Source organism: Eulemur rufifrons, chromosome 16 (genome assembly GCF_041146395.1).
Source record: "Eulemur rufifrons isolate Redbay chromosome 16, OSU_ERuf_1, whole genome shotgun sequence".
NCBI lineage: Eukaryota > Metazoa > Chordata > Mammalia > Primates > Lemuridae > Eulemur > Eulemur rufifrons.
The window spans coordinates 88,620,723-88,644,208 of record NC_090998.1 but is presented as its reverse complement, the minus strand read 5'-3'; the positions used below and the strand labels follow the sequence as shown (position 1 = coordinate 88,644,208).

General features: G+C 62.1%; 1 protein-coding gene across 1 annotated transcript in view; it reads right to left on the bottom strand.

Annotated features, from left to right (window-relative positions):
* Positions 1-461: 461 nt before the first annotated feature.
* Positions 462-23,486, bottom strand: part of CACNA1I (calcium voltage-gated channel subunit alpha1 I) — a 98,492-nt gene continuing 75,467 nt past the window's right edge. Inside the window, exons 18-36 of the mRNA XM_069491327.1 lie at positions 22,919-23,042; positions 22,564-22,632; positions 21,797-21,981; positions 21,122-21,248; positions 20,695-20,820; positions 18,304-18,393; positions 16,407-16,599; positions 15,660-15,811; positions 14,007-14,116; positions 13,264-13,397; positions 12,342-12,412; positions 9,035-9,113; positions 8,257-8,378; positions 6,955-7,293; positions 6,545-6,691; positions 5,734-5,856; positions 3,978-4,143; positions 2,239-2,438; positions 462-1,106 (exon numbers count right to left, since the gene is read on the bottom strand). Of these exons, the coding sequence (XP_069347428.1) occupies positions 462-1,106; positions 2,239-2,438; positions 3,978-4,143; positions 5,734-5,856; positions 6,545-6,691; positions 6,955-7,293; positions 8,257-8,378; positions 9,035-9,113; positions 12,342-12,412; positions 13,264-13,397; positions 14,007-14,116; positions 15,660-15,811; positions 16,407-16,599; positions 18,304-18,393; positions 20,695-20,820; positions 21,122-21,248; positions 21,797-21,981; positions 22,564-22,632; positions 22,919-23,042 (3,202 nt within the window). The remainder of the gene's footprint in view (positions 1,107-2,238; positions 2,439-3,977; positions 4,144-5,733; positions 5,857-6,544; positions 6,692-6,954; positions 7,294-8,256; positions 8,379-9,034; positions 9,114-12,341; positions 12,413-13,263; positions 13,398-14,006; positions 14,117-15,659; positions 15,812-16,406; positions 16,600-18,303; positions 18,394-20,694; positions 20,821-21,121; positions 21,249-21,796; positions 21,982-22,563; positions 22,633-22,918; positions 23,043-23,486) is intronic.

Genomic DNA, 23,486 nt, shown 5'->3' with positions numbered 1-23,486 from the left:
GGGCCCGTCTCCCGGCCACAGGGCCCTCCTGAGGGTCCTCCCCAAGCTACTCACCCCGGGGAAACGGCAAAGCCACGGCTGCGTGGCTGGCCTGGGTCCCAAGCGTCAGACATAGCCCTGTCTGGGCCCTGGCCCACACTCCCCAACTCTAGCACTTTCCGGAAGTCATAAGCTCTCAGTAAAAAAAATAAATATATATATATATGTCTGTCTATGTATATATATATATCTGCATATATATGTGTGTATATGCACGGAAGGGCCACAGCTGGGGCCACGTCTGAGCCTCGGCTAACCCGGACCCTACTCACTGTTGCCTCTCAGCGGCCTGCGGCCGGCTGGCCCTGCGCAATTCCCAGGTGTGGACAAAGTATTGCTGTCTGCTCCCTGGCTCCTGAGGTAAAAGAAGGTGAGACGGGGCGGGCGGGAGGGCGTGGGCCTCAGCGCGGCCTGGCAGCCCCTCATCTCTTCCTCTTGCTCGAGGGGTCTCCCGGCTCCAGCTCCCCGGGGGGCGGCTGCGGCTCGGGCGCCGAGGGGCCCAGACCCAAGGGCCGCGGCGCCCGGCCCGGAGGGTCCTTGCTGCGGTCCGCTGCCCACGAGGGGCTCCGGGCCAGGCTGCGGGGCTGGGCCACGGGGCCGTGGGGGTGGCCGGCGGCCAGGCTGCTGGTGCTGCTGAACTTCCTGGCGGGCGTGAGGCCGGGGGGCGGCGGCAGGGGCGGCGGGCAGAAGAGGGAGGTGAGGGAGAGGCTGCTGAGGGTCTCCGAGTGCTCGCTGCCCGCGCCCCCGCCCCCCACACCGCCGCGGCCCTCCTCGTCCGAGGGGTCCATGGAGTCGTGGTGGGTGCAGCCCGGGCTGGTGGAGCCGCCGCTGCTGTGGCTGCGCTGATGCGCCCGCAGCCCGCGCAGGCTGAACAGGCCCCGGCCCCGCAGGCTGAGGCGGCGGCGGGTGGCTGGGGACAGGCCAGCCCGGGGCCCCACGGCGGGTGCCGGTGGCCCCAGGGTGCGCCGGGGACTGTCGCTCAGGGTCAGACTGTCCTCCAGCGTGGTCTGCAGGCTGCCCGCCGAACTGCTGGGGCTGGCGTCCAGCGACGTGTCGCTCCCAGTGGCCTGCGGGGAGCAGGAGGGAATCCGTGTCCCCAGCCTATCCCAGTGACGGGGACACCACCCTTCCCAGCATATGATATGCAGGCAGCACCCCAGTCCCTGGGGAGCTCCCTTCAGAACACGCTTCTCCCCTGCACCACGTCCAGCTCTCGGGGTGGTCACCGCAGCAGCCTCTGACCCGGCTCCCTGCCCTACCCGGTTCCGGGACCTCAGGGGACAGACAGCCCTGCCCTTGGCAGCAGGCTCCTGGCTCCCTGGGAGTGACAGCCCCGGGCACCCTACCCCAAGCCCTTTCAGCCTCGTTTCCCCCCATCCCACCACCTCCCCTGCTCACGTGGCTGCCACCCCCCAGCCCCACGCCCTGGCACTTCCCACGGCTTCCTCGGGAAGACCCCGGCCCCGCCACTGAACTGTCGGCACCCCCTGCGCCTCCCTGGGTGAGGCTCTCCCTAGCACGCACCACTGTGGAGCAGACCACACTTGTCAGGTGTTTATTTTGGTTCCTCGCCTCTCCTCCCGCACCCCTGCCACGCACATTGTGAACCCTGCGCTGCGAGCCCGGGGGGCAGGGGTTTGTGTCCTGCACGCAGCCAGCTGTGACAGGGGACAGCCACTGCATGAATGATCGCAAGAGCACCCAGCGGCCCAGCCCCCACCACGCTGCTCTGTGCTCCCCAGCGGCAGTGACGTGAGGGCTGTGGCCTGTGAGGGCTGTGGCCCCGGCCAACCCAGCACAGGGGACCCTGCAGGCCGAGCCTCCCACAGCCCAGGCCTGCCCTCCAGCTCCATCCCTAGTAATGGAGCCCCACCCACACCCACCCAGAGCACCCAAGGTGTCCTCCCAGCACCCTGTCACCCCACGAAGCCTCCCACTACACCCTCCCTCTCCCCTCAAGTCCCCACAGATCCTCTTCAGCCCCCACCATCTGGGTCCTCCCGGGACCCCCAGGTGCCCAGGACCTGACCCTGCCCAGTGAATCCGCCCCTGTGGCCATCCTCCCTCCAGTCCCAGCATCACCCCCGAGGCCCCCTGCACCATCACGCAGTCACGTGCCCCTGTGCCTCTGGCCGCCCTCCCCCCTCCCCACCCCTCCCCTCCCCGGGACAGCTCTCTGGAGCCCGCAGGTGCCCGTACCGGCCGGAGCAAGGTGCAGTTGACACTCGGCGAACGCAAGGACGCCCAGGAGCCCTGCAGCGAGATCTTGGGGAGGCTCTCAGCGCCGGTGCCCTTCTCCTGCCCTTTCTGGCTGGCAGACACGGCAGGGTGGAAGAACTCGGCCGGCATGGGCAGGAGTGGGCTGGAGTCGTCTGGGGAGAAGGGGCTCGGGGGCAGTGCTGGGAAGGGAGCAGAGTTGGGGGACGGGGCTCAGGCCGAGCACCTGTCCCTATCAACCTGGCTATGACACTATGGGCAAGTCCCTCCTCTCTCTGAGCCTCAGTTTCCCCGTGTGATTCCTGGGAGCACAGACATGGCAAAGGCACAGCTTTTGGAGCCAGGCAGAGCCGGGCTCAGGCCCTGACGCCTCCACGTCTTGCTCTGTAAAAGGGGACAAGATGCCGACCTCGAGGATGTGAGCAGAAGAAACAGCTGCAGAGCCCCAGCCCAGTACCAGGCACACACTGGGTGCCCACCAGCCGCCCCCCAGGTCCTCACACCCCACGGGGCCCAGCCAGGCCTGGGGGCCCCTCGTGGACAGCAGGCAGGGTGGGGTGTCCCAGCTCTGGGCAGGCACTTCGTTGGACGCGGCAACAGCGGGAGGCAAGGACAGAGTGCGGGGACTCTGAGGGCCAGGGCAGGTCTTGGGTGTGCCTCTGCCATGGTCCCCTCAGCGCCTTGCAGGGTGCATATGGGATAAAGGAATCTGGGGAGATGTAAATTACCCAAGATGGCTGGGCAGCCTGAATGTCCCCAGGTGGGATTCCTGTTTTACACCGTCTTATTATTTAAGGAAAATGTAAATACATGGTTAAATAAAGGGGATGAGATGTCACCCAATCAGAATGGCTCCTGGGTCAGACCCTGTGCCCTGACTTCTGGTTCGGGAAGTCCGGGGTCGTGGCTCCTCAGCCACCACGTCCGGCTGAGAGGCCATCAGCTTTAGGGAGGGTCCTCAGAAAAGTCACCACACCCCTGGCTCCCGGGAGGTGCCCAATGCAGGGGTCCCAGGAGGGTACACAGGTGGGCTCCAGGTCTTGGGGGTCCCTCCTCTGCTAGGCTACTCATCGCTCTGACTTCCTCCCCAAGCCAGAGCTGTGAAGCCAGATTCCTGTCACCCTCCAAGGGGACTGTCACCCTCCAAGGGGACTGTAGGCAGAGGTGAGCCCAAGTGGTAGACAGGCCAGCTCAGTCCCCTGGCCTCGTGCCCACCCTAGCTATGGGCCCAAGCACAAACAGGACGCTGGGGGTAAGGCCAAAGTATAAGTGTCAGGACATCTTACAAAAAGGCTCTTGCAGACACTAGGTTTTCTGATGTTTAACACCACCTTGTGTGAAGATCTATGGGACAAACACCGCTCAAATTCAGCTCTAGAAAACACCTCAATAATCTGGCAGCTCTCCTTTGGCTTGATAATGAGAGCTGTGTGTGCCTGCTTCTCTTTTCACCATGGCTCCTAGGAAGCTCAGCATGAAGCTTCCCTTACCTGAAGTTTCTGTTGTAATTATCTCATCTCTTTACATTATTTGGCTCTTGATCTTTTATCATTGTTATATCAGGCCTGAAAGTCTATCTCTTATTGTTAGCCATCTGGTTCTTTCTGGACTAAATATAATGGTCTGGGCAAAAATAATAAGGAAAAAACTCAAGCACCTCCCTGTGACTCAGGTGCCCAAGATCAGGGCTGTGGGGAACTGCTGGGGCTCCCACCACTCACCTTGGCTGCTCTCGTGTTTCAGCCAGGACTGGACGGGGTTGAATGGGATCGCTTCCATCTCACACAGGAAGTTCTCTGGACCCGATGAGACGGCCGCGGTGGACAAGGGGAAGAAGCATTCGCCCAGGTCCCCCACACGCATGGGCTCAGGTAGGTCCAGCTCACCCTGCAGGGAGAGGGAGGGAGGATGGGCAGGATGGGGCAGGGGCTGAGCCGCCATGGCTGCCTGCACGCCCTGCTCCACGGCACCGAGCTCGGGCTGCCCTCACTGCTGGGACGAACTTCCTCTTGCCTCCTCCACCTGGCCAGCAATCACTTTCTTCCAGAACCCAGGTGACAGGGCCCACCTCCAGGAAGCCCCCTCGGATGCCCCAGGCAGGCAGTGGTTCCCCTGTTCACTCCCCTCTGAGGTCTTCCTCATCTATATACCCGAGTGCCTGGCGCAGACCCTGGCCCAGCACAGCAGCCAAGGCAAGGCTGGCGACCGCATCAAAGACAGGCTGAGCGGCCCCAGGAGCTTCCCTGTGAGCGTGACCTTGGGTGGGGCCCTTCCCTTTGCTGAGCCTCAGTTTCCACATCCATAAATGAGGACAGTAACCCCTCCTTCCTAGCCACTGCCCTGGGGGCTTGCATGAGAGGCACCTGGCCCTGGCATTCCTTCCCAGGCATTCCCTGGCCCTGCAGCCCAAGGTGACCCCTGCCCAGAAATTCCTCAAGAGCTCCCTTAATGTCCCCTCCAAGGTAGATGGACTCACACCACTCTGACCCCCTATGACCTGCTGAGTCCAGCACAAAACGTGGCCTCAGCTAACCAGACTGCACCCTGCCTAAGCTCAACCGGGCCCTGGAGCATGTGCCCCTGACATCCTGGGCAGGAGAGCGGGATGGGGGTGCAGGGAGAGGCAGGAGCCCTAGGAGCTTGGGGGCAGGGAGCTGCGGGAGCTGTCAGCTGTTGGGGGGGACAGAGAGGCCAGGGATCTTCCCCTGACAAGCCCTCCCTGAGCTGGTGAGGGACAGCCCTGCGGGGCAGAGGGGCCAAGCCCAGGGTCTGCGGGTTAGAGGCTCCCTTTGAGCAGGACCACTGCGTCCCCACCTCAGGCCAGGGCTCCCCTCCTCCCTCCTACAGCTGCCGCTTACACCCTCCACCCTCACCCCCAGCTGGGCAAGGACGCCTTGGCCTTGAGGTCCCGAGCCGGGACAGACCTCTCCCCAAGTCTCCAGGACCAGCACAGGGGCCTCCTCAGGCTGACAGCCTGGGTGGCAGAGGCCGGGACCAGCCCCAGGCTGGCTTCCCTGCTCTGTCATTCCTGGCTCCATCCCGGACAAGTCCCCTCACTTCGCAGAACCCCCATTTCCTCCCACGGGCAGGGGGCCAAAGCACCCCTCACGCACCGAGCTGTCGGCAAACAGCGGCTGGCACACAGGAGCCGCTGGTGCCCCACACAAGTCCCCCTCACTGCGTGGCCGGCCTGCCAGGCACGACCCCACTAAACGGATAAAAAGTTCCCAGAGCAATAAGGGACAGCCAAGACCGCTGGACGCTGTGGCCAGGCTTGTCGCTGTGTGACCTCAGATAAGTCACTCCACCTCTCTGAGCCCTCTTGGCCTCATCTGACCAGCAGGAGAAGAAGGCCCAGCACAACGCTGGTGACACTGAAATGTGCACTGGGAGGAAGCAGGGTCCTGGCTGGGGGGCGGGGGGAGGGGCTGGCTGCAGAGACGCACCTGCCTGCCCAGAGCCCACGCGGTTGCTCACCTTGCTGTCTTTGGGGCCAGGCGGGCATGCCGTGGGGTCCTCGAGACTCAGGTCGTCCCCCAGCAGGATGGACGAGGACCTGTCTGAGTTCAGGGAGAAGGCCTCCGTCTCGGCCAGCTGCACCTGCAGGGAGAGGTGGTGCCTCGGGTCACCCCCGGGGCCAGGCTGGGGTAGGCCCAACCCCCGAAAGATGCAGAGCCAGGGTCAGAAAAGTCCAGAGGGCGCCTGGGCAGGCATGGCGTGTCCACCCTGTGCAGGGACCCGGCCTGGGGGACACATGATGGTGACACAGTGGTCACCCCTAAGAAGCGAGGCCCGTCGTGCTGTCGGGGTCAAAGGGCAGGCAAGCTGCCGTGGGCTGTGAACGCCATCGCTGCCTGCTTGCCCCCAGACCAAGCGCCCGTCAAGGCTGGGCTGGGTCTGACTCCTCCGGGTTCCCGTGTGCACCCGCACAGCATGTCACAGGCAGGGGAAACACAGGACCCTGGAGAACAGGGCCCCGCAGGGCAGGGGGGTGGAGCAGCTCAGACCTCCAGTGGGAGCTGGCCCCGCCCTGACAGCCCCTGAGGCTGGGCCACCCGGGGGAGGGCTCAGGAGGGCACTGCCGCACTAGGGCCACACGGGACTTCCCGCCTGGCAGCCGCCCTTCCTGGGCACCTGCTGTGGGCGGCACAGTGCTGGGGCTCGCAGTGCTCTGGGCCACACCACAGGCCCGCGTCGTTCCCAGGCTCAGGGAGCCTGGTCTCAGTGGCCCAGAGCCAGCCTCTTCCCTTGGGCTGGCCCCCACCAGGCCCCTGCTGGGCTGCGTCACCTCTTGCTGGTCATGGTGGCACTTCCCGTGGCCAGCGGGCGAGGCGTAGTGGTGGAAGACGGAGCCGGACAGGTTATCGAGGATGGTCAGCTCTCCCTCCAGCGAGTCCTTGATGATTAAAGAGACGCTGTCCAGCCACAGGGTCTCCTAGGCGGACGGGGACGGGGCGGGGACAGGCGGGATTATCGGCTGGGTCCCGGGACTGCGGGGCGGGCTGGGCACAGCTGCCCTTCCCGTGCTCTGCGCCCCTGGCCTGGGACCGACACCCTCGTCACAGGGTCACCCTTCTCTGGATCCGAGCAGGGGCTGCCAAAAAGGCAGAGGTCTGTGTCCGAGGCCCCGTGGCCCAGCTGCCCTCCCACCTGGCGCCCGCCCTCCGGCGACCCCTGCGCCTGTCGGGCCCCACCCACCTGGGCTGGCGAGTAGCAGCGCCGGCACCTGCGGCCCTCGGCGTCGCCCCCGCCGCCCGCCCCCCCAGGCCCATGGCCGGGGGCCCCGGGGGAGCAGGTGGGAGGCCGCGGGCCGGGGCCCAGACTGTGGGCCATCTCCAGCTCGATCTCGGCGTCCATCTCGGCGTCCTCCTGCGCCTCCTTGTTGCTGTCGTCCAGGTGCTTCATGAGCACGGCCACCACCACGTTGATGAGCACGAACTGGGCGGTGAGCACGAAGCTGACGAAGTACAGTGGCGACACGAACTGCAGGCTGCTCAGGCAGCTGCGCTCGTCGTGGGTACAGTCCCGCAGCGTGTCCTGCGCCAGGGGTGGGGGCGGTGAGGACAGCGCCAGCCCCCCCACGGCTGCCCCACCCCACCTGGCCCCACCTGACAGAGGAGCAACAGAGGCTGCCCGAGGGAGAGGCCGGGACTCAAACCCCCACGGTGGCCCTGGCTGCCCAGCCCACTCTGGCTCGCGGTGGCATCTGCCTGCCTCGGCTCCGGCCAAGTCCCCGACAGCCCAGCGCCCTCTGCTCCCTTGCTCGGACCCACTAACTCCGCCAAGCATCGGGGCTTCCTTCAGAGGCCCCCGGGCCGGGCCGGGCCTGGCCGGGGAGGGGTGCGCACGCTTGGCGGAGCCGCCTGGACCAGAGCCCCGACCTTGCTTTCTGGTCTTTGTGCCAGCGCAGCCCCAGCCCAGCAAGGCCCGGGACGCTTCCACCACCCTCCTGCTGCGGGGCCAGGGTCAGCGGCCTTCCTCTCCCGGCCTCCCCGCTTCTCGCTCTGAGGATCCCCCATTGCTGGGGTCCATTCCCAGCAAGCCACTGCCACCTCCACCCCAAGGGCCTCACCTCTGCCCCCGTGAGCCCCCCTGCCCAGCCCAGGCCAGGCCGTGGGCTGGAGACAGGACGCCTGTGCCGGGACTCCATCAGGGCAGCAAATGCCTGAGGGCCTGGCCCTGGGCTGCAGTCCTGCCTGGCCCCAAGTCCCCTCCGGGCCTGGGCAGGGCTGTCTCCCCTAGAACCCAAGCACTGATCCCACAGCAGCACTGGCGGGACCCAACGGTGGTGGACAGGCAGCCTGCTCCGGCCTTAGTTCCCCCCGCTGCGCTGCGGGGTCCCAGGTGGGTTCTTCCACCCCCTGAGCCCTGCGCACCCCTCCACGTGCAGTGGGGCGCTGGGTGGCGGAGGTGCGGGAGGGAGCCCTGAGCAGCAGGACCAGCATCCTGGCTCGTCTGGGAACCCGCCTGAGTCCTTCCTCCCCAGCGCGCCGCGCGTACCTTCATGATCCCGTTCCAGTTGTCGCCGGTGGAGACCTGGAAGAGCGTGAGGAAGGCCATGCCAAAGTTCTCGAAGGTGGCGTGCCGGCTCATGCCTTCGCACGGGTTCTCGTCATTGCACACTGAAAGGGGGGAGGGGGTCAGCCCTGCCCCACGGGAACAGCCTGTCTGCGAGGTCACCCTGAGCTGGCACCTCCGCCTCATCTCAGGAGCCCCCCCCCCAACCCTGGGTGGCACACGCGGACTGCGCCCAGCCCAGCGAGGGGGCACGCGGCTGGGGCTCAGACTCGGGTGGGTCTCGCTTTTCTCCCCTCCCAAGAATCAGTGTCTGGGAGAGAGGACGGGGGAGCAGGAGCCGCCCCCCGGGGAACCTGGCTTTCTGGAGCTGACCTTGCAAGCCTGAGCTGGGCGTGGGCTCGGCCGCCCTCTGCCCTCACCCTGGCCTCTCTGCTTGCAGGGGCAGCGCCGGCTCAGGACGGGCACTGGCACGGGGGCAGGGGAGGGCAGGTTCCCTGGGAGACTAGATCCCGAGGGCTCTGAGCTGGGGTCCAGCACACAGGCCTGGTGTGTGCACACGGACACAGGCTACCGTCTCCTGGGAGCTCCTCCCACACCAAGAAAGTGGCGTGGACGGCTGAGGGCCACTCGCCCATGGGTCCAGCTGCAGGGGCATCTCCCCAATATAAAGACCCCGATGTGACAGGCTGAGAGGGTCTCAGGCCCCCCACCCGGGCACCGAGGCCATCCAGCCCTGCTGCACCCCCGGGCAGTCACTCACCCAGCTTCCCGAAGAGCTCCACACCCAGGGCGGCGTAGATGAAGAAGAGCAGCATGAAGAGGAGGCCCAGGTTGCCCACCTGTGGGGAGGGCAGGTGAGGCGGGCCAGGCCTGGGGAGGGCAGGGGTGCGGCCCAGGCTCCACACACAGGCCAGCCTGAGGGTCGGGCAGCTGTAACATGTCACCAGGCTGTGTGTCCATGTCTGCCACCCCGCCCTCCCCCCCACAGGACCTAGAGGGCAGGGCAGGTCCCGCACAGGAGTCAGAATAACAATGAAATGCACGTGAAGCCTTGACCAAGAGCCACGAGTTTCAAGCACTTCGCTCACTTACTCCTCACAATAGTCTATGAACTATCTTTTGTCCCTATTCCTTGAAGAAAAAGACAGACTGAGAAGTCATGTCATTTGCCCAGAGTCACACAGCTAGTGAGTGGTAGGCCAGGGGTTCAAACCCAGCAGGCTGGCCTCAGGGTCCGTGCACACAATCTATTCTACACACCTTGCCTGGTTAGTAAGGTTCCGTGGATAAAGGGAGAGAGAGTGAGAGCGAGAACGAGAGAGCAAGACAGAGAGAGAGAGAAGGAAGAGGGAAGTCTCAGCACTGGTGCCACCTCCTCCATGAAGCCCGCCCAGATTGCACCAATCAGACCAGGATGCAAGCTGCCAGTGCAAGTGTAACTGGTATGTCCCTATCACTGTCCTCTGCTGGTCTGGGAAGTCCTCAAGGCGGGTGGGTACAAGTGGGTGAGGTGGGATTTGACTCCTCACGCCCGCACGGGGCGTGGCCAGGGAGAGGAGTGAACACAAGACCCACACAGGCCTGTGGGCCCCAGAAGCCTCTGCAGACCCGGCCGTTCCCACCCCACAGCTCCCGTGGGAGAAAACGTCCCAGATCTCAGGCCCGGCTCAGACCTACCCACCCACCAGGGACCCCTTTCACTCGTGCCATGGATGAGCAAGGCTCAGCCGCGTTCTTGCCCTGGAAACGCAGCGTCTAGAGCCGCGAAGGCCGGCGTGCACAGAAGCAGACGGTCACGTTCACTGCCGGACAGCGGACCCGGTAATCACAGACGCCTCACGTTTCTCCCTCCAGAGAAGGGTTTCCTTCCCGGCCATTCTGCACCCACCGCGTCTGACTAGTTAAATGACGTTCCCTTCATTAATAAAACAAGCACTTATTGAGCGCCTACAGGGCACACTGTGAGGCCCCGACTGCTGCGATGGATCTGGCGCGGTCGACGCCCTCAGAGCTCAGCTTCCCGCGGGCCAGGCCGGGGCTGGCAGCGTTTCCCGTCCGCATGGGCTCCTCTGCCCCAGCCTCCCCCTCCAATCCATTCTGCTCCCGGTCGCCAGAGCGACCTCCTAAAAGGCAGCTCTGGTTGAGGCCTCCCCTGTCCACAATGCTTCTGAGGCACCCGCTGCCCATGGGATAAGGCCCGGGTTGCCGTGCTGGCGTTGAAGGCTGCCGTGACCTGCCCTGAGGACCCTCCCAACCTGCTGGTCCAGCCCCGCGCTCCAGCCATGCAGAAAACGGACCCTGTAGCACCTCTGCACGTTCTGTTCCCTCTGCAGGGAAGACCCTCTGTCTTTGCCTAGTAAATGCCTCCTCCCCACCCCTCAAAGCCCAGTTCAGTGGTCACCTCCCCCGAGAAGCCTTCCCTGATGCCTCCTCTCTCCCTTTTCCCAGGCTGAAGTTTCATTTTCATAGCGAGGAAAGGCTGGGAAAGGCTGAAGTTTCATTATCATAGCACTGGGGAGATGTCCAGTGTCCACATGACAAGGTAGGTATCAGCTAATAGATTCAGGGGGGTAAGTCCCATTCCATGGCCACGTGGTACTTGGCACATGCTTCTTTTAGAGTGATGAAATTTTAATTACCGTCATGTGTAAACACTTCCATGTGTCCTGCACCAGCTCAGCAGTGGCCTAGGGAGCCACGAGGGCAAGCACGGGGTCAAAGCATGGGGGAGGGGCGGGGAAGGGGCAAGGAGGCCAGAGGAGTTGGGCACTCACCCGCCATCCCCAACCTTAGCAGATTCTCCATGGCACTTCCCATGAACCACATCCTCTTAAGTGCTGTATAAGCTTTAACTATTCAAAACCTCGTGACAGCCTTTGAAATAAGCACTTCAGGGAGTGATGCTTCATCTTCATCCCCATTTCACAGTCAAGAAAACTGAGGCATGAGAAGGTAAGTCACATGCCCAGAGCCCAGGCTTTGATCCCAGGCCAGATGGCCCAAGGCTGGGCTCCCACCCACTTCCAGTCTGCATAGTGTCCAGCCCAGCATCACCCCCATCTCCCATGAGACAAAGTCCTCGGAAGGAATTTAGTGTTAGGAAAACCCACATTTTTTTTAATGAATGCCCTTGCTTTCCATCCTGACCTGACGAGAGCTATGCTGCTTTCCCTTTGTAACTAGGCTGCTGGGAAGCTCACAACAAACTCAAGAACAAAACTCACTGGCATCCTTAGCCCAAGTCCCTGAAAGAATTAGCTCTGCTTCCACCTTCCCAGGGATATTAATGTTTTATCTTTATTTTCAGTGTGCTGTATCTGTGCCTTGTATTTTAAGATGCCTAAAATGTCCTAAGACTCTATGAGTCGTAATGGATAAATCAATGTGCATGAGGCTCACCTCAGAGCAGAGGCCCCTAAGGGGAGGGAGAAAGAGCCTCAGGCAGTGAGGGCAGCAAGGGAGGGAGGGACTGGGACTGCAGAATTCCCAGGAGGATGAAAAATGCACCCTCTGTGGCCCTGACCCTATAGCCCCTTCCACTGACCAGGGGGGTGGGCAGAGGGACTTCCCTGCCTTCTCAGGGGTCCCCACCCTGGTCAGGGTCTCATGCTGTCCCTCCTGGAATGCCATTTTGGAACCTCTCCATCCACACTGCCACCTCCTTCTGCCAAGCCCCCCTTGGCAGCTCAAAGGTCCCCTTTCCTGGGCTGCCTGCCTTGATTTCCCCAGCGAGTGTCTGGTGCCCTCCTCTCTCTCTCAGGAACACACTAGAGACCCCTCCCCACACTGCCCATCTGTCTGCCTGCCAATCTAGGGGCTCCCAGGGGCATCACATGGGTCCTTGGTGCCCGCACAGAGCTGGATCAGAGCAGCCATCGGCAACTGCTTGGTGAAGCTGGAAGAAATAGGTCGGAGGGGCTTTCCACCTCTCATAGCCCCTAGCTCGAACTGCACCCCCAGAAATGGCATCTGCACCAGCTCTGCGAAGGTCTGAGAAGGGATGTCAGGGCCCAGAATGCACCCGATGTCACCCAGGCGGGGCTGCCATGGGACGGGGCGGCTCTTACCTGCGGCAAAGCCTGCACCACCGTGTCCAGCAGGGCCCGCATTCCCGTGGCCATCTTCAACAGCTTCAGCACTGCGGGCGAGACCCAGCCCCAGCCCGCTCAGCCCCGGGCCAGCGGGGACGTGCGTGTGCATGTGTGTGTGCGGGCGTGTAAGTGTGGGAGAAGAGTGAGAACGTGCAGGAGCGTGCAAGCAGAGTCCGGTGCTCAGATCCACCCATGGGTGCAGCTGCAGGGTGAGCAGGGTGTGCACAAAAACACGCCAGTGTGAAAAGGTCCAAGAGCATGAGGGCGTGCACAGGGCCACGGATGGACACCGAGCCTGTGCATGAGCATGTCGTAAACCGCAAATGGCCGATGTGCGTGGCCACATCTCTTCCCTTTGCCTCTCGCTAAGAGGGCTACTTGCCGGGTGTCTGCAAACTCCTCCCACCCGGGAAGCTGGAGGCGCCTGGGCACTGAGGCAGGGGGTTGTTTAAAGAAGTGTAGGAACGACGCGCGGGGAGCGGGAGGCTCTGGGAGGAGGAGGGGATTTCCAGAAGTGCCGAGGACTGTGTGTCCCCATCTCCGTGTGTGAGAGACGCCAGTGAGGATGGAGTTGTTTCAGTGCCTTCCCAGCTGGACTGGGTTCCCGTCAGCACACTGTGAGCTGGCGTCAGAAGGGAGCGGAGTGTGTGCCGTGCAGGGCTGCCCGGGAGCGAGGACAGGTGCGTGTGCGGGTGAGGCCGTGCGCACACGAGGGCGAATGCCTGCGTGTCTGCTGTGAGCTCCTCCCAGCTTCTGCTGTCCCCCGCTCCGCAGGGAGCCCCCCATGCCGACACACCCCCGCCCCTGCCTCTCCCCACCCACCCCTGTGCACGGTCCCCAGGCAAGGGGACTCTCATGGCACCTCCGCCTGCCCCGTTCCCTGCCCCCCGGCCCTCACCCCGGGCGATGCGCAGGACCCGCATGATACGGATGATGGTGGGGTTGATGGGCAGCGCCGCGTTGATCTCGATCTCTTCCAGCGTGATGCCCATGACGGACAGCAGCACGATGGCCAGGTCCAGCTGGTTCCACCTGCTCAGCCGGGCACGGAGGGCGGGAGTGCGGTCAGGAGGAGGAGCCCTCTGGCTCAGGCACACCTTAGGTGTCCTTCACCCTCCTGTTGTGGCCCACTGGGCTGTGCTGCCACCCTCCCTCCTGGCGCCTCCAAATGCCACCGGGGTTGGCCTCCTCTCTGCCCTCGCAGCCATTGCTCCCTCAAGCAAGGGGCTGACCAGACTAAATAAACATCTGTGGCCTCCTGCAGCGGGGGAGGTACCAGCTCTGACTTCTAGATATAGATCTTGAGCTAGTTGCTCCCTCTGTGTGGCCTTGGGCTAGTCCAACAACCTCTGTGAGCCTCACTAGTTGCCTCTGAAAAGGAGGATTAGCATGAAACAGGTCCCGCTCTGACTGTGGGTATGAGGGACCCACCAGAAGGACCTGGTAGAATGCCCTGCACCCCTCACATAGACCATACCACCTCCTGTTCAGGGCTATAGGCAGCACCTGGGGTCACCTAGCCACCAGTGCCCAGATGTTTACTGGTTCCCCTCCTCAGGCTGCTCCACGCTTCCAGGGGTCAGGACAGCTTCCCCATCCACAGTCCACCCTATGCTGCCCTACCCCAGCCCATCCACTCACCGGTCCTTAAAGAAGCGCCTCAGACCAAATGCCACCAGTTTCAGCACAGCCTCCAGCACAAAGACAGTGGTGAACATGTAGTTGCAGTACTTGAGGGCTGTCTCCAGGGACTATTGGGGGAGGGGGGCAAAGAGAAGCATGATCCAGGCCCCATGACCTGACCTCTAATCTTACTCTAGTCAGAAAGTCTATGCCTTTAAGGACAGGATTTAGTCCATTTATATTTAGTGCAATGATTTATATGCTGCTTTTTCCTCCCACCTTACTTGATGTGCATTATTTGTTTTATATCATTGTTCTCTCTGTTTCCTTTTTCTTTTTTTTTTTTTTTTTTTTTTTTTTTTTTTTTTTTTTTTTTTTTTTTTTTTTTGAGACAGAGTCTCACTCTGTTGCCCGGGCTAGAGTGAGTGCCGTGGCGTCAGCCTAGCTCACAGCAACCTCAAACTCCTGAGCTCAAGCGATCCTCCTGTCTCAGCCTCCCGAGTAGCTGGGACTACAGGCATGCGCCACCATGCCCGGCTAATTTTTTCTATATATATTTTTAGCTGTCCATATAATTTCTTTCTATTTTTAGTAGAGGTGGGGTCTCGCTCTTGCTCAGGCTGGTCTCGAACTCCTGAGCTCAAACGATCCGCCCACCTCGGCCTCCCAGAGTGCTAGGATTACAGGCGTGAGCCACCGCGCCCGGCCTCCTTTTTCTTATTTCTGCCGATATGGTCCAGTTGCTCCTCTCTGGAGGCAGTGTGGAGTAGTGAGTGAGAGCTCATTAGCCAGACTGCCTAGATTTGAATCCTGGCTTAGCATTTATTCTTCACTCACTGTGTAACCTTGGGCAAGTCACTTGATCTCAGACAGCTGCTATGAAAATTAAATGAGCTAATAATTCAGTGCTGGGCACAGAATAAATACTTGGTAAATGTGAGCGATTATTATTCCATGTCTTCCTGTTAATTTGGAAGTTGTATAATTCATTGTTTCATTCTGCCAGTGGGTGCCCTCCCTTTCCCTGCATTCATCCCGTTCCTCTCCTATCATTACAATGTACCCTGTCTGCAACTAGCTAGGAACTGGTCACCCTCTCCCACCCCCAGTGGTTGCCCGAAATGATCCTGCCGCCTGGAATGCCCTTCCCTGGGGCTCCATATGACCAGGCAGTAATGGAGGCTGTGTGGCAGGCTTGGAATGCAAATCCAAGTTCCAGCCCTGGCTCCACCACCTAAGACTGAGTACTCTGGGCAGCATATTTAACCTCTCTGAGCCTCAGTTTCTTCATCTATAAAATCTGGAAAAAGCCACTGCCCCACCACTGTAGGCTTGCTGTGAGGATTTAAAGGTTCATATACGTAGCATGCCTTGCAAGGAGTCAGTATTTAACGCACGACCACAGTCATTGTTAGCCACGTTCAAAGTTGGGTCCAAATGCTGCCTCCCTCAGCCAACAGGAAGGAACGACACTTCCTCTGAACTCTGCCTTTCAGGCATCTGTCCTACCAGGCCCTGACCTTCCTGAGGGCAGGGCTGCCCTGTGCCTCCTCCCCCTGCAGTGTCCAGCACACGGCCCAGCGTGCAGGGGCTGCCCAGATCCCGGTGTCAGCCAACCCCTGTGCCACCCTAGCCACATGACATCGGGCCGGGACGCAGACCAGGGCTCACCGTGGGCTGATTGTAGTGCTCCAGGGACATGGTGACCACGTTGAGGCAGATGATGAAGGTGATGAAGATGTCCAGGTAGTGGCTGGTGCACATGGAGTGGATGAGCAGCCGGGTGGGACAATAGGTGGCATAGTAGGGCAGCCGCTGGGCCTCTGCATGCAGGGTGGGGGGTGGCACAGACCAGAGGGGTTGGGGCGGAGGGGAAGGGAAGGGAGCACAGAGGAGGGAGAGATGGAGGAGGGAGACAGCAAGGGGGAAAGATGTCGGTCCACGCAGGCCCTGGAGTCAGTGTCGGGTCTCCTTCACCCGGCCGGGTCACCAGGAGGGAACCAGTGTCGCGTGGTGGAGGTGGAAAGAGGGCAGGACACTGGTTCCCCCGTCCGCCCCAACGAGCGTGTAGGGGGGCTCCGGGCCTGCTGGGGGAGGGCAGGGTCCCTACGGCCCAGAGCTGGGCATCCAGGCTCTGCCTTTGCCCCCTGCGTGGACTGAACCCCCAAGGCCTCACTCAGGTGGCAGTGGTGTCACTGATGGGGTTCAGGTCCCCCAGACAGGCAGACCCTGGGAGGAGAGGCTGGGCCATGGCGCAGGAACTATATCCGTTGTTCCCTTCCAGCCTCAAAGGCCCAGGAGGCTGGGGTCAGGCCCAGACCCCGGACCCTCAGCGGGGGACCCTCAGCGGGGGACCCTCAGCAGCAGGCAGGGGACCTAGAGCCCGCGGCCCCACACCCCCTACAGGCGCCCACTCACTGCGGCGCTTCTTCTCCAGGCGCCGCAGCCGCTTCTCCTCCCGCCGCCGCGCCTCCTCAGCCTCCTGGTGCTGCCGGCACTTGTGGAAGTTCTCCACGACGACACCCACAAACATGTTGAGGACGAAGAAGCTGACGATGAGCAGGAAGGAGATGAAGTACAGCAGCATCCAGGGGTTGTGGTTGGTCACAGGCTGCAGGGGCCAGAGGGGGCTGAGCAGGCCGATCGGGCACGGGCAGGTGTCCACCTTGCTCACGCCCGTGGAATGGGATACGAGAGCCTCCAAGGCGGGCATGAGTCTGAATGAGGCAGCAGGTAGGAAATGCCCACCCTGGGCCTGGCATAATAAGGTGCTCAGCAGAGAGCCCCCTTTCCTCCCCTGCTCTGCTGCTGCCTCCTGGACACACATCTGTCCACCTTCTTCCTCTCATGCACCTATCCGTCCACTCACCCACGCGTGCATCTATCCATCCTCCTATCCAACCACCCATCCACCCATCCATCCACTTATTAATCCACCCGCCCAGCCACCCAGCCACCCACTTATTCATCCAATCACCTATCTATCCACACATCCACCCATCCACACATCCATCCATCTATCCATCCACCCACCCACCCATCTGCATATCTATCCACCCACTTATCCATCTACCTACTTATTGATCCATCCACCCACCCAGCCACCCACTTATTCATCCAATCACCTATCTATCCACACATCCACCCATCCACACATCCATCCATCTACCCATCCACCCACCCATCCACCCATCTACCCATCCGCATATCCATCCATCCACTTATCTATCCATCCACTTATCCATCTATCCAATTATTGATCCATCCACCCATCCACCCACTCATCTATCCATCCATCCATCCACCTATTCATCCATCCAGAAACAAGGCAGAAGACAAGCAAGCCAGCAGAGGGAGAGCACAGCCCTGGTGGAGTCCGTGTGTGCAGACAAGGAAGTGGAGGAAGATGCCTCCAAGTGTTCTCATTCGCCCTGCACCCCCCTGCTCCCACCTCCAGTTTCAGAGTCTTACCAGGGGGGACCCATGAAGCCAAGAGCCAGAGGTCCATTACAGGCCCGGGGTTACCCACAGCCTGACTCCTCCCCTGAGTAGGTCCCCTCCTAACCTAGAGAATCTCCCTCTCTTCCCAGTGACACTCTCAGTCTGGGCACAGCCAACCCTGGTCAGCCATGTGTGTCTGGCCTAAAGTCCCTGCCTAGCCCCAGAGGGGACCTCTGCTCCCAGTGGGGTCTTTGGAGCCCAGGCTCAGCATCCTTCCTGTCCCCCTTCCCCTACCCACCTCCCCAAATCCATCCCACCACCTGCACTGACAACAAGCAAACATGACGGGCAGGGATGCCACTCTCTCGCTGTAGGCCCTTCACCGGCTCTCTTCCCTCTGAATGAACTCGCGCCCCTTGCCATGGCACACACAGGGTCTTGTGGACCGTCCAGCCCTACTCGCCTCCTCCCCCACCTCCAGCCACTCTCACTCTCAGACCTCCCTGAACACCTCACTCTCTGGCCCCAGTGCCCCTGCTGTCTGTCCCTCTGCCAGCTGGCTCAGCCCCTCTGCTGCTGCTGCACTCAGCTCTCCACCCACCAGGCTCTGCACTCCTCCAGGCAGAAGCAGCCTGGATGCCGCTCCCTGTAGAGCGGGGGGATTTGCGGAAGCAAACGGAACATGATTCACGCTACCCAAGGAGCAGCCCAGGGGTGAAGATTCAGGCCAGCATGTGAGGGGTGGGCTGTGCTTAACAATGCACAGACACCAGGGCTGTGGGTCTCACGGATGCCAGTTTCAGAAGACTGGGCCCTAAAGACACCATGTCCCTCCCCCAAAGTCCAGGCCTGGCCTGGCCCTGGCCATGCCCACCTGCTGATCCACAGCGACAGCGTCCAGACCGTTGTACATGATATTCACCCAGCCGTCCTTGGATGCCAGGACAAAGAGGGACATCAGAGCCTGGTAGACACGGGGAGGGAGAGTGCAGAGGTGAGGGGGTGTGTGTGGCTCAGCCTGCACCCACCCCTCCCCAGCTCTCCATTTTTCTGCATCTGGGAGGCAGAGATAGAGAGGCCTTCCCGGTGAGGCAGAGCTTTTCTGAGCACCTGCTATGTGCCCGCCACGCACCCTACACTTGCTGCTGCAGCACAAACAGCACCGGACCCACGGTCCTGGACTCTGGTCTCAGCCCTGAAATTAACTAGCTGTGTGGTCCTGGGCAAGAAAATTCACAAGCTCCTGTCCCCTCACCCACAGAATGGGGCTAAAGAGCACCTGCCTGCCAGGTTTGCTGGGAGGACCCCTGAGACTACACTGGAAGGTTCCTGTCGTCACCACTCCAGGGGTGAAGACAACCCCACCCCCAGTGCCTGAACACAGGATCCCGCGAGAGCGGAGGCAGGAGGCCTGTATCATAGCCCAGCCTCCGCCACGCACTGGCTGTGTGATTTGGGGCAAGTTCCTCAATGTCTCTGGGCCTGGTTCTATAAAATGGCAATCATTACTCTGACTGGTTTGCAAAATTTTGAAATCAAGGTGGTCCTCAGGAGACAGCCAGCCAACATTCCTGCACAGACGGCAGACCAGCATCCTTGTGTCCCTTCAATGGGGTCACAGCTGGTCCTGCCACCCCCCTTAGCACAAAGCCTCACACACAGCAGGTACTCATAAGGGTTTCTGAACTGAACTTGAGCGTGGCCTATGGTCCTGTCCTTGCAGAGCCCAACACGCTGGTAGTCAGTGGGAGCCCAAAGAGTCCCACATCACCAGAGACTGCCCAGAGGTCGCACGTCCTACTTGGGAAGTCCCCTCCCCTAGGCAGAGGTGGTCATGCCTTCCTCTGTGCTCCGGCCTCCCTGGGCCAGGAATCGGGGGTTCTGGGACGGGTCTCTGGCCCTGCTCTGGCCCCTCCTTCCCATCCACCCAGGGCACACCCTTCCTCCTTCCCTTCCAGGCGGGAATGGCACTGAGGGTGTCTGGAAGGGCTCAGACCCAGGAGCAGGCAGGGGACACGGGGAAGCCCTCCCTGCCAGGGAGGCACATGAGGCCCCTACACTCCAAGGACCTGCCATCACTTTCCCCATTGACAGATGAGGACACCGAAACACAGAGACGGTGTAGAACTTGCCTAAGGGTGGACAGCTGGTAAGTGGCCCACTGCAGTGAGGGGCTGTGGCCCTGCTGTAACCCTCCGATGGCTCTGGGTGCTGCGAACACCCCACTGAGGGTTCCGGGTGAGCCAGCCTGGCGCCAAGGCTGGCCCTGGGCTCACGAGAAGCCCCACTGGCTTCCGCTTGGCTTCCCCACCCCACCATGAGTTGTTAAAAACCTGAAAAAGCACTGCTCCTGGAGAACGGGGGGGGGGGGGGGGGGGCCCTGACACCTGCCCTCTGGCCACTCACTGCCCCTGAAGGCCCCGTGGCGCCCCTCCCAGGTGGTATTCGGGGGAGCTTCAGTGGGATCCAGCTGGGGGCTACCCACAGCGGGGGGGGGGGGGGGCGGGGGCCTAGACCCTGCTTCCTCCCTGTGTGACCTGGGCAAGGCGCACCTCTGTCTGGTCACGCCTGGCCACCCAAGTGGGCCCTCAAGAAACAGGAGCAGCTCTGCGGGGCTGGGGGAGGCTCTTCACAGGCAGCCAGCCGAGGGCTCTCTCCTGCGGCACTGCCCAGACAGGTCAAGCCCAGCAGGCCCCAGAAAGGAGACCAAGAGCAAAGCAGAGACTGGGTGGGGCTGCCTTCCAGCTGGAGTGGAGAGCAGAGGGCGGTGACAGGAGAGGGAGCCCCCACCCCGGGACAGGGGCTTGATACACTTAGCCTCTACCACGGCCTGCCTGGCGGGCTGTCACAGCCCCATTTCACAGCTGGGGAAAGTGAGCCTCAGAGAAGTCACACCTACAGGAAGTGGTAGAGCTGGGATTCACACCCAGGTCTGGTTGACGCTAAAACTCTTTGTCAGGGTCCCCTGGGTGGAGGGTGGGGACCAGGAACCAGTGTTCACTAAAGTACCTACCAAGTACCAGGTGCTTGCTGGGCACTCTAAAGACAGGATCTTTGACCCTTCGCCATCTGTGAGGTGAGGGCTACCCTACCCACTTTGCAGAAGAGGAAACTGAGGCTTGGAGAGGAAAGTCACAGCATCCGTCTGGCAGCGCAGGACTGGAGCCAGGTTCGGTGATGCCAGGGCCATGGGCACGGAAGAGATGTCACTCCTCCCACCCCCTGAGGACAAGGGTCAGATCGGGGATAGGCAGGCAGTGCTCACCTGGCCCAGGTTGTCAAAGTTGTATTTGTGATGCACCCAGCGGTAGTTGGCAGCCATGCAGTCAGAGCGGTTGGTGATGTTGCGGGTGTCCACGCCCAGACAGTGGTAGAACTTGCCCTTGAAGAGCTGGGGGAAAGAGGGACAAGGCTGGTGTTGGGGTGTTGGTCAGGGGTGGGGGCACAAGGCAGAAGAGGGACCCACCCCTCAACCACATCTACCCAGTGGGCCTGTGCTCAGCCATTTGGGCCTGTGCCTATCTCCCTCCCGGGACCGGGAGCTGGTGCTGGCAAGGCCCACAGCTGCTGGCCAGAGCCGCCCGAGCCCCCGGCTTGGCCAGCACGGAGCGGGGGGCAGGAATGTTGTGCTGGGTTTCCTCTTCCCCGGCCACAGAGCCTACTCCGGTCCCTACCAGCCCGGGCACTGTCACCTGCACTCCCAGAATGCCGAAGATGATGAAGAAGGCACAGCAGATGAGGACGATGTTGCCAATGGGCTTGAGGGAGGAGATGAGCGTCTCCACCACCAGCTTCAGGCCCGGCGCCCGGCTGATGACGCTGCAGGCAGGGAGGGGCCAGGGTCACCATGAGCCCAAGGCCAGGCCAGGAGGCAGCCCCCATGCAGCCTGGAGCCCCCAGGGCTGAGCCCCCTAGGGTATGAGGAGTGGCAGGGAATGTACAGAAAGCAGCCAGGCTGCCCAGATTCAGAACAGGCGGTGAGCTGCGACCCAGGCCCCAGATCTACATACACAGCAGGCCATGCCGTCGGGGGCACTTGCCCTTAGCCCTCACTGTGCCCAGTCCCCCTGGGGTCCACACCACACCCTAGTCTAGAGATCGACTCCCAGAAATGGCAGGGAGCCACTCGGGGACACACAGAGTGGGTGGCAGTACTGGGGAGCCACTTTCAGTCCTGCTCTTCCAGCATGCCCCACCCCCGGGGTCTGCAGGTTCCTCCCCCAGGAGCAAGGCCCACGGTGCCTGGCTCGCGCTATTGGAGGACTGAGTGGGTGGGGTGGGCCAGAGTGAGGGGCCCACTTAGACCCCAGTGGCTTCCTTGTACAGTGCAGCGACATCCACCGGCTCCGCAGGGGAGGGGTCCTCACCGCAGGGGGCGTAGGGTGCGCAGGAGCCGCAGGACCCGGAGGACCCCCAGGATCTTGGCTCCCCCGGCAGAGGCCACGGACACCACGATGTCGATGATGGAAACGAAGACAAGGAAGCCGTCCAGCACATTCCAGCTGCTGCGCAGGTAGGCCTGCTCGCCAAAGTACAGGCCCAGCGAGACCACCTGGGGTGGGAGCGGGCGGGGGTCAGGCGGGCCGCCGCGGGAAGGGGCGGGGCGGTGGGCGGGGCCAGCCGGACTCCGCCCAAGGAGTGTGAGGCCGGCAGCGGCGAGGGGGCGGGGCGAGTCAGGTCGAGCTCCGGGAGGGGCGGGGTGACGGAGGCGGCGGGTCTGGCAGGTGGCTGGGGGGCGAGGAAGGGAGAGCAGGGGCCATTGCGGGACGCCCCTCTGAGGGCGGGGCCAGGGCCCAGGAGACCGCCCCATTAGGGTCTCCAGGCACATCTGGCAAACCCAATTTAAAGCCACCGCTCTGGGAAGCGTTCCAGACGGGAGGTTTCCTCCGCGCCCACACCTCCAGAAGGCACCTCCATTACACAGTCAGTGCCCCTGCCTTCGCCTTCCTGGTGGCTGACGCCCTCTGGGTCCCGGGAGCCAAACCCAGGGGCCGGCACCCAGCAGGGGGGCCTCCCGGGCCACGTGTGGAACGTAGCTGATGGGCAGGAGAGTGACAAGCTGAGGCAGGGTCTGGGCCAGGGTCAGGGGCCTGAGCTGGGGGTGGCAACGGTCCCAGGTGAAGCTGGGAGCTACCTTCAGTGTCATCTCGCCCACAAAGATGGCCGTGAAGATGTAGTTGGACACCGTGAGGAAGATGCGTTCCTGAAAGACACGGGACACATGTGGGCCCAGGCGCTCCCAGAACTGCCCAGCCACCGGGGCAGCCTCTGCTTCCGCCAAGGGGCATCCAGGAGAGGCTGCCACTTCTCGGTTCAAGGCGGCCTTCACCTTCTCTGGAGGCAAGTTCCCTGCCACACTCCCCTCCATGGCGCTCGGTGAGCCTGCTGAGCTCCCAGCCCCCTCAGCCCTGGCACGCTGCCCCCGGAAGGCCCAGTGTCTTGTCCCTTTGCCTGGCCCCTTGCCCTGCCCAAGGGCAGCAGCCACTCACAGTGCTGCCAGCCTCTATCTGGGGGCGCTCCAGGGCGATGGTGATGCAGTTGAGGAAGATGAAGGCCAGGACGACATAGTCAAAGAGCTTGTGGGCAATGATGGTCTGACACAGAACCCGGAACCTGGGCAGGGAGGTCAGGGGGCCGTGTGAGTGTCAGGAGGGAGGCAGGGGCCCAGGCACGAGTACAGACCAGGCCTAGAGGCAGTGACCCCTCTCATCTGCTCTGGCCACACAACAGGGCAACTTTCCATCTGCTCAGGGTGCTCACCTGGAGCTGCCCCCGTGGAACACACACCCACACCATGGAGGGCACCCACCTTGCCCTGGCACTCACGGCTTTACAAACACTGGCCCAGATCCCTGACCCCTGTCACAAGGACACCACAATGCCTGACACCCTCTGCTTCTACCCCCAGACCCTCCCTCAGGCTGCTCTCTCCACCTGGACCAGCTTCCGCCTCTGCACAACCCCGGCTGTACCCACTGGAATGCCATCTGCCTCCAAAGCCCAGCACAAAGGCCTCCTCCTCCAGGAAGCCTTCTGATGCCCCCTCCGGAGTGAGCA